This window comes from Macaca mulatta, chromosome 4 (assembly GCF_049350105.2).
Source record: "Macaca mulatta isolate MMU2019108-1 chromosome 4, T2T-MMU8v2.0, whole genome shotgun sequence".
Taxonomy (NCBI): Eukaryota; Metazoa; Chordata; class Mammalia; order Primates; family Cercopithecidae; genus Macaca; species Macaca mulatta.
In genome coordinates this window covers 63,954,725-63,968,187 of record NC_133409.1, presented here as the reverse complement: position 1 = coordinate 63,968,187, position 13,463 = coordinate 63,954,725, and the positions used below count along the sequence as shown (strand labels likewise).

The window sequence follows — 13,463 nt, the reverse complement described above, 5'->3', positions numbered from 1 at the left end:
GTGGAGTATCTAAGAATTATCTGGGGCCAGGGATAAGATGAAAGCCTTGGATTTCATGTCCGTCTTTCCATCACCATTAGGTCTTTTACAATGTCTAACTTTTCTTTTATCATTTTTTTCCCATAATAATCCTCGATAAGGATTTCCACAAGGAAATTCCTAATAACCCTTTAGACAAGAACACAAGCAGGAAAAAAACAGTTTATCCTCTTCTGTAGGGGAAGCAGGGCTCAGGCTTTAGACAGATAGTGCCAGATCTTCTGAGATAATTGTCATTGATTATGGGTCATGACCACATTAGAGGATTAGTAATTGGCTTCTCCTGTTAACATCAACAATGACAACAACCACCAAAAGGAAAAAAGCAAAAATAGAGTATTTTCTATTCTACAGCATTCAAATGAATATAGGAAACAATGAAAAATTAACTGAATAATCTTTACAATGCAATGCAAAGTAAATTACAAAAATAAGTAAATCACTGTAACTAGACATAAAATCCACTTGCATTTACTGTGCATCTACTGGTTTCAGTCCAATTCAGATGTATTATTTAATTGTATTTATTCCTTACAAGATTTTTATTTGTTATTTTTAGACCCATTCTAAAGATGAGCACACCAACAGGTTAGAGCTGATAAATAACTTGGCCTAACATCAGACAATTATTACTAAATATGTTAACAAAATCTTTTATTTTTATATTTATTTATTTATTTAATTTGAGACAGTCTTGCTCTGTCGCCCAGGCTGGAGTGCAGTGGTGTGAGCTCGGCTCACTGCAACCTCCACCTCCCGGGTTCAAGCTATTCTCCTGCCTCAGCCTCCCGAGTAGCTGGGATTACAGGTGCCCACCACCACGCCCAGCTAATTTTTATATTTTTAGTTGAATTGGCCAGGCTGGTCTCAAATTCCTAACCTCAGGTGATATGCCTGCCTTTCCCTCCCAAAGTGCTGGGATTACAGGCGTGAGCCACTGCATCCGGCTGGATAAACATATTTTATTTTATTTTTTTCTCCTTGGGTTCTTGTCTAAAGGGTTACTAAATTTTTTCTGAGTTTTTAACGTTTTCATTTCATTATTTTTTTTTCTATAATAAACCTCAATGAGAATTTCCAAAAGGAAATTATGTTGCTATTTCCCTTTCTTACCTTGTAGCATTAGATGAAACCTATAGAACAATGCTAGGTACTAATAGAATGAATGTTGATTCTAATTTTATTTAAAAGAAGTCTGTTGTTTGTTAGCTTTTGCTCTGTAGCGTATTTTGGAAGTCTCATACTATTTGAAATTTTTATGTAGACTTTTAAACCAGAATGCCTGCTGAAATTTGTTTTTCAGAATTTATTTATATAATTACAGGAATTTTCACCTTTAATTTGTTAGTATTTGAAGTCTGTTGATGGATTTTTATCATGTGGAGCCATATATGCATTCATGGAATAAGTACATCTTGGTAGACTTATTTTAATATATTGCTTGATTTGGTTTGCAGATGTCCATTTCCTGGTGTTCTAGTTAATTGGATTACTTGCTTTCCCCAAAGCAGCATCACCAGTACTTTTTCTTTCAATAATAACATTGGTGCTTATATTCTAAAATATCTAGCTTTTCCTGTGCCAGACTTAAAGGTTAGTTATATTTTAATACTACATATTTTTATGTAGCTCCTTAAACCTCAAATCAGAACAACACTAGTAATAGTTGACTCCATATGTTCTCATTAGAATTCTACCAAATATCTGGCTGGGTAGCTGCCCTCGTCAAGTGGAACATGTAACCATCAAACTGAAGCGTGAACTGGGGATTACAGCTGTAATGAATTTCCAGACTGAATGGGATATTGTACAGAATTCCTCAGGCTGTAACCGCTACCCAGAACCCATGACTCCAGACACTATGATTAAACTATATAGGGAAGAAGGCTTGGCCTACATCTGGATGCCAACACCAGATATGAGCACCGAAGGTAAGGATCAGAACTGTTCTGCCTCCTTGCTGTGTTTCAGAGAACCCCTTGCTTGCTTGCTGTCTGTCTCTCTGTCTGTCTATCTATCATCTATAATTTAATATCTTAAAAATGAATGGTAGAAATAGAATAAATATAAGATTTTAGATTTAATATATATGATACATATGTTTTGACACTGTGGCTAAGATGCTGTTTAATGTGGCTTCTTTGTTTATTCATTCAACACATATTTATTGTGTATGTACTGGGTATGCAGCATTATGCTGGTAGCTAGGAATACAGCAGTAAAGAAAGACAGGCACAACTTCTGCCCCCACGGAGCGCATTGTCCTATAGGGATGACAAATGTTATAGAGGTTTAAAACTATGATGAATTTTTTTGTTAGAAAAATACATAGGTATTGCTATGAGATTATGTACAGGTAATCAGGCCAAGGAAGGGGGATCAAAGAGGGTTTTCTTGGAAAGTAGTGTTTGGACTAAGAGCTGAGGTTGTCTGAAGGAAGAGTAAGTGGAGAGAGTGTCCCAGGCAGAAGCAGCAGCTTAGAAGAATCCTTGTGGCAGGAGAGAGCACAGAGCGTTGCAAAAACTGAAAGACCAATGTGGCTTGGATCAGAGAATGAGGAAAGATGATCCTGCAGGATTTGAGGGACGAAAAGGACTTTAGACGCTATAGGAAGAAGCAGTTGTGCAGTAATACGAGTTCAACGCTAATTACAGCACAGAGAGGAACAGGTAAGAGAGGAGTGAGGACCGTGCTGGAGGAGGGTTGTGCATGGGAAGAGCACATTCTGGGGAGCGACAAAGGGAGGCTGCATGAATGCCATGGCACTTGAGGTGGGCATGGCTTTGATAGGTAGATGTGGAAGGAGAAAGGGCATGCTACGGGGAAGCAGCAGCACAGGCGATGGCACAGAAACATGGAATTTTAGAGGAATGATACGGATTTTAGCCCGGTTGTAGAATAGGGTACTTGTCGAAAAGGAATGGAGATAACTACAGTCGGGAGGAGAGAACCCAGTTACACCGATAGTATCAAGCAGCTGTCAGCAGGGGGCAGCAGAGAGCTTTGGAAATGGGAGAGGCTAAGGAGTTTTGTGACCTCCTCTACTGGGTAAAGGACAGTGATATCCAGCTTAGAGACATTTCTATCTTTAGCCCTCTTCCCCCAAATGTATATTATGTACAAAACACTCTCCTAAGCAATTTACAAGAATTAGCTTATTTAATTCTCATAATAAGACTCCAGGCAGATATTGTAGCTGCCTCCGTTTTGCAGACGAAGAGGCTAAGGTATGAAAAGTTATTGCCCATGTCATAGAACTAAAAGAGGCCCATTCTGAATTTCAAGGCTGTCAGTCGGACCCAAAGCATTGCTCCAGACAGCAACTTTACCAGCTTTGAAGCTTCTCCCTGCATTCTTACACAAACGCTTCAGGCAGGTTCTTCAGACCCACGCAATTTCAACCCCTTATGTTCACGATCATCTGGAGTTAGGCAGAGCCTACAAATTTCAAAGGAAGTAGCTTGTCTCCCCAAGAGTGAATGGTCTGCAAGACAGAAGGCCATGAGGACCACAGGAAACCTACATTCCTGGGCCTTGCCCACCTGAGGCCTTTATGGATCTCAGGTGGTCCTCCTGGCCAGGCTGGGCCCCTTTATTGGTCTGTGTCTGAGCTGAATTATCCTTGGGGATGGGTATTTTTGTTCCTGAAGGTGGAGAGCGCTGATGACAGTCTGGTTATTCCTCTTGGTAACCTGATGTAAGGAAGCATGATTTAGCTGTAAGAGCTCTGCCCTTCTTCAATTAAGAAAAAAAGAAAATCTTCATTTGCAAAGATGCACATTGGTTGAATATAGGTGATATTCACCTTGTCCAGCTGGTTTTCCTGGTTTCAAAACAGAGAAGATAGTTAGGATTTGTAGAACTGTAGCTTCCAGAATGCATTTTGATGTTAACATCTCTGAATCTGATTTGACAGCATCGTTATCCCATTGGAGAATGATGTGAGATGAGGCTAGGAGAAGTTGGGCTGCCAACTGTGCCACGTATCCCCTGCCATCCCATCCCAACCCACACACTGATTACTTGAAGGCTCTGCTGACAAATCGGTAATTTGCTTGATAGTTTGGGACTCTGCGGAAGCCTGAGGGAAAACTATATCCCCAAGGACCCATTGTCATTATATTCACACCTTTTTTGAGGTCAGTGGGTCAGCAGGTCACAGTCCTAACTGTTAGTGCAGCAGCAGAGCTTCTTTCAGGCTGAGACAGTGCTGTGGCATTTGAGCTGCAAAATGCAAGCTTCCACTTTAGATAAAGGCCCAGCTGTAAGACCGACTAATGGATTTCTTTGTCTTGGCTTAACCGGGGTCGGCGGGGGGCGGGGGGGGGGTGGGAATCCAAGGGTTAACAACCACTTTTGAGTGGGAGGGGAACTTTTTATCAATAGACCGATCTCTGTGGCTCACAGTGTTAGCCCAATGAACACATAGATTAATCAGCTGAATATTTTTAGAACTCTAGAGAAAAACCCACTTGGAAGTGTTTTGAGTTGCAGCATAATGCTGTCAGTTGAAGTCTGAGAAAGAAGACAGTTTGTTAGGCTTGACTGTCACTGCTGGTTGTCACAGACCTGTTACAATCAATCGTGTGATCGATCCTTACTCTTGCGCACTTTGTCGTATATGCAAGGGTGGTGTAGATTTCTCTCTCTTTTTTTAATCTTTTATAAACATTTTGGTTTGTGTCTTTCACCTAGGGAATGAAAATCTGCCAAATCTAACTCGCCTGAACAAAACAAAATGAAACAGATCTCATTAAAATTTTCTTTGCATAGAAAGTATTCAGGTTGTGTTTTGACCTTTGTCACTGCAGCGCTATTTATAACAAATGTCTACCCTTGCCTCCCAAATGAGTTCATAGGCTTCATGAAGTCCTCAGCTACCCCTCTGTTGTCAAAGTCTGACTTCTTTTCCCTTGCTCAACACACTGAATTCAGCTCTCCCATTGCACAGAAATGCTAACCTTGGAGCCAAGACACCTGAGCGTAAGTCTTGTCACCACCGGGTAGCTGGGAGGATATCAGCAGGCTAGTTCACGCATTAAGAAAATGAAGATAGTATTTTCCACCTTACAGGGCTATAACAGTAGAATAAGATAATTGATAAGAAAGGGCTTTGAAAATCACAATGTTGGAACTATAGGATTAGTTCCAAGTCTTTAAGTTTCTACCAAAGGATGTTATAGATAACGTGGATCCTATCTATATTACACTTCAAAGATGGAAAAAAGATATGCCCCCCAAATAATATATTCATCATATATCTGCTCCTGGAGTAAGAAAGGAAAGTGTGTGTGTGTGTGTGTGTGTGTGTGTGTGTGTGTGTGTGTGTGTGTGAGAGAGAGAGAGAGAGAGAGAAAGGCTGAAAGCTGTGGATTTCTTTCAGGATCAACCTTAGATAAAGCTTATCTTTAGGGCCTTTTGACCCTCTCTTTTATCTCAGGCCCTAATGCCTCAGGCTACTTGACTTACCTGCCCAAATGCTCTACCTCTCCCTCCCTCACAACCTTGGCTGGCTCAGTAGTGCTTTCAGAAAGCTTTTAATCAGTCCAGAGTCAGATTAGCCTGGAGCAGGTGTGAACCACAAGTTAGGTTAGAAGTGCTTAGTAGCGTCTCAGATCAAATAGGTTTTTATTGCTGTTTTTCTAGTCTTGTGTTTATTCATGGACTTAATGAGTGTGTATGGAGCATCTATTGAGAACCAGGGCCTGTATTAAATTACAGAGTCAGAAACACAGAGGGTAGAATGTCTTGTTTGATCTGCAAAGGGTTTACAGTTTTCAACTTAGTTGTCAACATTTAAAGTTTGGAATATTTTACATTAAAAGAACTGGATTTCTGTCTTGAGGTTTTATTGTTTTTAAGAATGGCAACATCAAATTAAATTCTACGTGGAACCTATCTATAGCTGCTCTGGTTGACACTGGCCCTGCTGAGCTGGGCACATCAAGATGACCCTCCTGGGAACCCTCTTTCTATTCCTTGGTGGGTCACATATTAGGTTAGACTTCCTAGAATAGGTTTCAAGCAGAGAGAGATGGTCCTCTTGAGAGGGCTCCTCTAGGGTGGGGCAGAGGTGTTAATCTCCAGGGAGGACATTATTCTCACCCAGGGTAAGACCACCAGCATGGGCTGGTAAGTGAGTGCAGAGGGACTGACTGAGAATCCAGATTGACAAGATGGGGGCCAACAAGTACCATTAACCAGGTGGAGTAGGGAAGGACCACAGTACAGTGGTTAAGACCTGCGGCTTCAGAGTCACGCTAGCTGAGTTTGAGTGGCCACTTAGGGAATAACCTTGGGAAAATGTCTGTGCTCAATTTATTAATATATAAATTGAAGATCACAATAGTGCTGACCCCATAGTTGTTAAGAGGTGGTTGTAAATGAGCTAGCACGTGTAAAATGTTAACGACAGTGCTGGGAAGGTAGAAAGGGCTCAATAAATGTTATCTACCATCAACCAAAGGAGTGATTTGCAGTCACAAGAGATCAAAATAAACCAGGCCTCCAGCTGTGGCCAGGCTGAGATGAGTGGGCACCCTGGACCACCTACTTCTCTGGTACCATTCTTTTTTAGATGGAGTCTCAGTCTCTCCCCCAGGCTGGTGTGCAGTGACATGATCGTAGCTCACTGCAACCTCCCCCTCCCTGGTTCAAGCAATTCCCCTGCCTCAGCCTGCTGAGTAGCTGGATTACAGGCATATACCACCAATCCTGGCTATTTTTTTAAAAATTTTAGTAGAAACAGAGTTTCACCATGTTGGCCAGACTGCTCTTGAACTCCTGACCTCAGGCAATCCGCTCACCTTGGCCTCCCAAAGTGCTGGAATTACAGGCATAAGCCACCATGCTCAGCCTCTGATACCCTTCTTATTTATTTATTTATTCTCTATGTTTATTAAATGTTTGTTCATCCTTCAGTGCAATGATTGAGTGATTCTGGGAGAAGATCACTGATGGCTGTGCCCGATGCTGAAATCTGTGTGAAGCTGGGAGCCTTGAGAGCTTCGATGTTTGCTGACATATACCTTTCAGGAGTATGTGCCTGAGATCACAGAACCTCAAACTAACACATGTCACTTTTTAACGTCTAAACTATGTACATACCTCTTGAAGAATCTTTTACAGATAAAATGAAAAGGGAAATGTATTGCATCATTTGCAATATTTGGTGCAGACCCACCCTAGGGAAACCTCTGGCCAGAGAACAGGTCTGGGGAAGGGATCTTGACTGGCACCAGGGAAGATCTTGTTTGCAAGCCAGTTACACTGATGCTGTATGCGCTGAGTGCGAGGGGCTGGGACTCTGAGTCCAGCAGCTCCTTCTGCTGATGACCACTGTGGGCTATTCACATACTGGGCATCTGAGGAAAGCCTGAACCTACGTTAAATGATTCTTCTTTGTTTCCTGCCAAGGCACGTAGTATCTAGAGACAACCACAGCAGGGAGCTTGTCAGGTGATGCTAACTGTGGCAGGAGCAGAAAGAACCCATGCTTCCAGCTTGAGCGGCAGAGTTCTCCTCCCACCCAGCTTTCCCAGGAGTGAACTTCTCATACCCTCAGCAGAACAGAAGCCCCGCAGTGAAGCAGGCCTCTCACTTCTCAGCAGGGCTGATCCATCATACATCGGAGGTTTTGCTCCTCTGATCCCCCAGCGCAAATGGTGGATCCGCCATGCAGTGCTCTCCCTGAGACATGCTGAGACATCTCACTGTCACACATGATGCTCTCACCATCCTGTTGCATCTCCAGTGATATTTTAGTACCTCTAGGAGGGCACCATGAGTAACTGAGTGGCAGGCCTACCTCACTGTCATCTCAGAGTGTCCTGGAATCAGGTGTGGAGGTCTAGATGAGTTAAAGTTCATGGTTCAGTTTGGACTGTGAGGAATCAGATATACATAGAAGCTGGTAACTATCTAATACAAACGCCTTTGGGGACCAGGCAGGGAACAACAATGTATGGCAACAGGTGAGAGAGGGATGGAGCTCAAGAAACCAAACCTGTGTCCTTCCTGCCTGAAGGCATTCCAGGTACATTCTAAACTGCTGTGTGGAGCGTGCAGTGTTAGATCTCTTCACTAGGGGGTTAACAGAGCTCCAGCAACAAGATAAGAATATTATCCTGGCTTCCATGTGAACTCTGCCCCTTCTCAGAGCTTGATGAGCCTGAAGCTGAGGTAGATGCCTGGCTAGATGGAATGGCCAGTGAGAGGCCTTCAAGCCACATTGTGGTCCTTGGTAAACTCTGTCCTTCTCAGGTGCTGATGCCTCATCTCAGTGTGTTGTGTGGGCTCCTTGAGGGGCACTTGTATTTCACCAAAGGACATCTAAAGAGGGAAATATAAACTTAGGGGAGTTGCTGTCATGGGAGAATTCTAGGCCTCACGGCAAATCCCCAGGTGAAATCTTTTGAGGGACGGTTGTTCCCATCTCTTTGGTCATCCAATAAGGATAGCAATGTGAAGGCCACACAGGGCTCTTGTATGTGACCATCAGAGTATCCTTTGGGGCCACTGTGTTCCTGTAGCTAGAGAATGCCAAGTCACGAGCATAGAGCTGTAACCCAGGACACTCTCATTTCCCTCTTCCTTTCCCTTTGAAATAATTTACATTGACCACCCCCTGAAAAAAAAAAAAAAAAACGAACTTACAAAATATCTCTGTACTGAGAACCTGTGAGCAGGAGAAACTTCAGGCATCCAGGAGCTCTAAGAAGTGACTGTGGTACACCTCTCTGTCCCACGGGATGAGAGAGCGGAGCAGAGTCTACCAGGCCTCAGCAGGGCATAGCGTGTCCTCTCCTGGCGTGATAAGAAGACATTTGAATAATCTAATAATCAAAATGGTAACCTTGAAATGGTAATAGCTATAAACCCCAAATTATATAATTATATAATTTCCTGAAAACATAGAAATTAAATCAGTTTTAGCATTCATCGTATCTTGAGGGAATAAATGAACAATTGGTTATCCCATCTGTATCAAATAATGTTAGCCATTCCATCAAACAAATGAAAATGAGCATATGTTGAATGAACAGATTGATTCCTTTAACTATTATGGGCCACTTCTGTGATTTACATTTAGCTGGAAGATACTTTTGGATTCACTGTAATTCAGGTGGCCAGACCTGACAACTTTTTTTGTTTTTAATCCTCTAAAATTCTGACCATCTGCAAACACTTTTGATGTGAAAGTGCATTCTGATGACAGGTGATAGGTCACTTTTCTTTGGAGGGATATTTGCATGGATGGCGAAGTCACCCAAAGGAGTAGCAATACCCAGGGAAGGATTAGAGAGGGCCTCTCCCTCTGGAATGCTCTTTCCACTTTACTATTATCAGGTTGTAAAATGATCTCACCTTTTCCTTCACAATGCAGGAAGAAAGCAAAGTCTCTTATCCCTGCCTGGCCATGTGCATCCCTGTGATTTCAGGCTGTGGAGGAGATCTCAGTGGCGGTATCTGGTGGTTTAGTTATTCACATGTGTGCTGTGCTTTCCCCACCGCAGGTCGAGTGCAGATGCTGCCCCAGGCAGTGTGCTTGCTGCATGCGCTGCTGGAGAAGGGACACATCGTGTATGTGCACTGCAACGCTGGGGTGGGCCGCTCCACCGCGGCTGTCTGCGGCTGGTTCCAGTACGTGATGGGCTGGAATCTGAGGAAGGTGCAGTATTTCCTCATGGCCAAGAGGCCAGCTGTCTACATTGATGAAGAGGCTTTGGCCCGTGCACAAGAAGATTTTTTCCAGAAATTTGGGAAGGTTCGTTCTTCTGTGTGTAGTCTGTAGCTGGTCAGCCTGCTTCTGCCCCCTCCTGATTTCCCTAAGGAGCCTGGGGTGATGTTGGTAAAATGACCTAGAAACAAGGATTCTACCTAAACTGAAAGGACTGTGTGACTTTCCCCAAGCCAACCACTTTCATCTGGGATGACTTTCGATTATGCTTTGTTTTGGGGCTGTATTTTTGAAATACTCTACAAGAAAGCTGTGACTCATACATGAGAAGAGGCACGAAGCAGTTAGGCTGTACATAAGACAGAAGGGTAATGAGTGTAGTTCCTGCTGCCTGCGGGCAGATGAGGCCTTTGCTTTACAGCACTGCATGTGTTGTGCGATGGATCCATGACAGCACTTTCCTGTTGCACTGAAACTCTTGGCCATACAGAGGAAAAGATATGGAACTATGTGGATTTAATCACTAGTGTGTGTGCGTGAGCTGGTCAGTTGCCAAAGGAGGAAATAAGGTTAGAAGCCTGAACCATTACAAAAGAAGAGCTCACTGTGGTCAAAAAATGATGGCTTTCAGGACTTCATTTTTATCCTGCCTCACAGTTGTTAAAGTCTATTCCAAGACATCACCTTCCTTCTCTACCCAACAACCCTGTGTAACAACCAAAGTAGAATTATCTCTCATTTGTTGTTGTTGTTGTTGTTTTCCCTCAAAACTGCCAAACAAAGCAAAAAATACCCTTGTTTTTTATAGTTGTGATATCAAGAAGTTAAATTGACCCTTAATGGGCATAGGTAGCTAGCCCAAGGTCTCATGACCAGTCAAGGGCAAGCTAGAGTTAATAGTCTATTTGACTCAGTGCTGTTTTGAACACAACTTGTTTTCCCAGCACCATGTAGTGCATTCAGTTTTGTCTTTCTAAGGGTACGGTCGATATGCCTGCAGGAGTTTCCGTAGCGAGACACAGAATAGTGTTCTGATCAGTTGCCAAAGAATCTAGGAAAGTAGTTGTATTTTGTGCAAGCTAATTTAAAAACATGATGGGCTGTTTTAAGACCAGAGTGGGAGTTCATGAGAGGACCTATACTACCGAAAGAGCCCAAACGACCAAATCCATGGATAATTGCTTCACAGCCTCGGCCATCCTGGCTCAGCCCTCAATTTAGTATAATATGCAGTTCCTGTGCCTCCAGACTATGCAGCTCATCACCCTAGGTTCTACAGGAAATACAGAGATGAACAACGTTGCCTTCAAAAGTGTGCTGCCTAGAAACAGACCTGCATTCAACAACTGCAATGCAGGGTTGGACCATGAATGATATGCTAGAATAGAAAAAAGAGACGTGTTTTTTTCAATTGAGAGCCTCTATGTATGTGCAAGGTGATTTATAATCATATCCAGTTTAATCTTCACAATATCCAATGAAGAACATCTCATTATCTCCATGATAAAGATGAGAAACTAAGGCTCAGAGGGGTTAAATCAACTGTCTGTTGTCACACGATGAATAAATAGATGCAGTGAGATACAAAGCTAGATTTGATTCAAAGCCCTTACTTTCTTAATTAAACTATGATGTGCATTTATTTTTCTGCACCTTCCTTTCTTCCACAAACACATATTGATAGATGCAAGAGACTCTTATTTAGAAGGTGTGGGGGACAAGAAGGATACAAGGTAAGTTTCAGTGGAGCTCAGAGGACAGGGAGATATAATTGTGGCACTTAGGGGAGATGACATTTGCTTTGGGCAGAGACAGCTGGCCAGGACACATTTCCCGTATAATTTTACGAAGTTAAATTTATAAGCTAGCATTAAGTAAAGTGAAGTCCAGCTCCCTTGCTAAAAATAACTAGAGGTAATAATTGGTATTCAAGTAACTCATTTACAGTCATAATGTGTCGTGAAAATTTAATCTTAAAAATGGAATTTTAAACTATGTGTGCGTGTGAATTTCTTTAATGTCTAATCTAGCTTCATAATTTCCATGATACAAAGATCTTTTCTCAGGTGGATTTTTCCCTTTGTTCCTTCTGCTCTGATAGACAAAATCATTTTAGGACTATTAAAGAATGTTTTGGAATAAATCATCCTTTCCTCAATGAATGGGATGTCTAATGTATTTCAAAATCACCCAAAACTTTTGGTAAATAAAAACACTTAAAAAAACCTTTCTGTACAGGATTTTTAAAATGTTATCAGCTTAGTCTGAAATCTAGGACAAACTGTGTTTCCTTATTTGTAAAGGGGGCAATCCACTGAGCTAAATTGTTTCTTTTTTCTTGTCACTCTTCCTCTGTCAATTAACCGATCAAAATTGGCAGTTACATGACAAAGGAAGTCAGAGGTGAGGGACCACAGAGAAGTGAGCATGAAAACTTAGAGTGTGTCTGAGAAAATCAAAGCAGATATTATGCCAGTAGCTGCTTGTCACTGCTGTTTAACAAAACTTTTCAATCACGGATTTCTCAAAGGTAATCATAAGAAGATTTCATTCATGGTGAAAGAATGTCCAAATGAGGTTGTTTTCCTTCAGACTTGAAACATTATCCCTCTATCATTCTGCTTGCCAGCATTAGGAAAAAAATCTAAAACACAACGCAAAACACTCTCTTTTGACCATCATTAAGGTGTGGTAAAAACCACTTGGATTGGTGTAAGAAATAATGATGAAAAATGTGGTTAAGACTTTGGAAATGATAAGAAAGTAATGAAAGGAGAGATTTGAAAGTGAGTTAGGAAATAGGAAATGAAATGGAACTTGCCACACATGAAAAATCACTGAAGAGCTAAACGCAGAATCAGTTGGATCAGAAGTTAAAGCTGAAAGTATCTTTAGAAATAATCTCATGTAATGCCTTTATTTTACAGAGGAGCAAACAGACCCAGAGACATCAAATGACTTTTTCCTATTGCAAAGAGTTGTAACTAGGACCAAGGGTAAAGGATAAGTCAGGAAGAAAGGTTCGGAGATTTATTGTGATATTGAGATGTCGTAGGAGAATTAATGGGAATGAGAGCAGACAGTATTGTTAGTGGGTAAGAAGTGGTGCAAGGATTAATAAAAATTGGAGTAAGAGGAAGAAAAATGGTTAAAATGAGAAAAAGTAAAGACCAGTGTCTTTTCCAAAAGAAGGAAAGGCAGGTGTTTTCTGTGGGGGTGAGAGCAAGAAGGCGTGACTATAGAAGCAGAGAGGGAGATTCAAGGTTATGTGCCCAGGAAAGAGATGTGTTAAGTGTCCGCTTATTTGTCTGTGGGGCTAGATCACAGTAGGAAAAGGGAGCAGCTAGATGTAACTTGCTGAGCAAATCATGGCATAGGTGTGCCGTCACTGAGTATCTGCTAGAAAAAGAAGAAAATTGACAGAAGATGAGACTGAGAATAAAGGGGAAAGGATTGATGACGCTACCTTAATTATAGCAATAATGACAATAGTAAGAGGAAGAACAACCGTAACAACAACTCTGTTCTTTCCTTCTCTAAATCTTTGTTCTGAAAGTCTTGCCTGATGCCATTAATGGAAATACACTTGCAGCTGCTCAGGACCCAAACCTCAGCATCATCCATGACTCCTCTCTTTATTTCAAATGTCACATTCAAATCATCCAGAAATTCTGTTAAAGCATCTATAGCATCTGTGTTTTTCTTCCTTTACTGAACAACCTTGGTCAGAGCCAATGTGATCCCA

The 13,463-nt window shown here is 41.8% G+C and overlaps 1 protein-coding gene across 3 annotated transcripts in view; it reads left to right on the top strand.

The window, feature by feature from the left end:
- The window catches only part of EPM2A (EPM2A glucan phosphatase, laforin), a 115,933-nt gene extending 104,057 nt beyond the window's left edge, over window positions 1-11,876 (top strand). For 2 of the 3 annotated variants that reach the window (XM_001087462.5, XM_078001229.1), the window contains exons 3-4: window positions 1,729-1,970; window positions 9,555-11,876. In XM_001087462.5, coding sequence (XP_001087462.1) covers window positions 1,729-1,970; window positions 9,555-9,832 — 520 coding nt within the window. In that variant the 3' untranslated portion in view covers window positions 9,833-11,876. The remainder of the gene's footprint in view (window positions 1-1,728; window positions 1,971-9,554) is intronic. The other variant, XM_028847191.2, reaches the window with a different exon arrangement.
- Window positions 11,877-13,463: the final 1,587 nt, after the last annotated feature.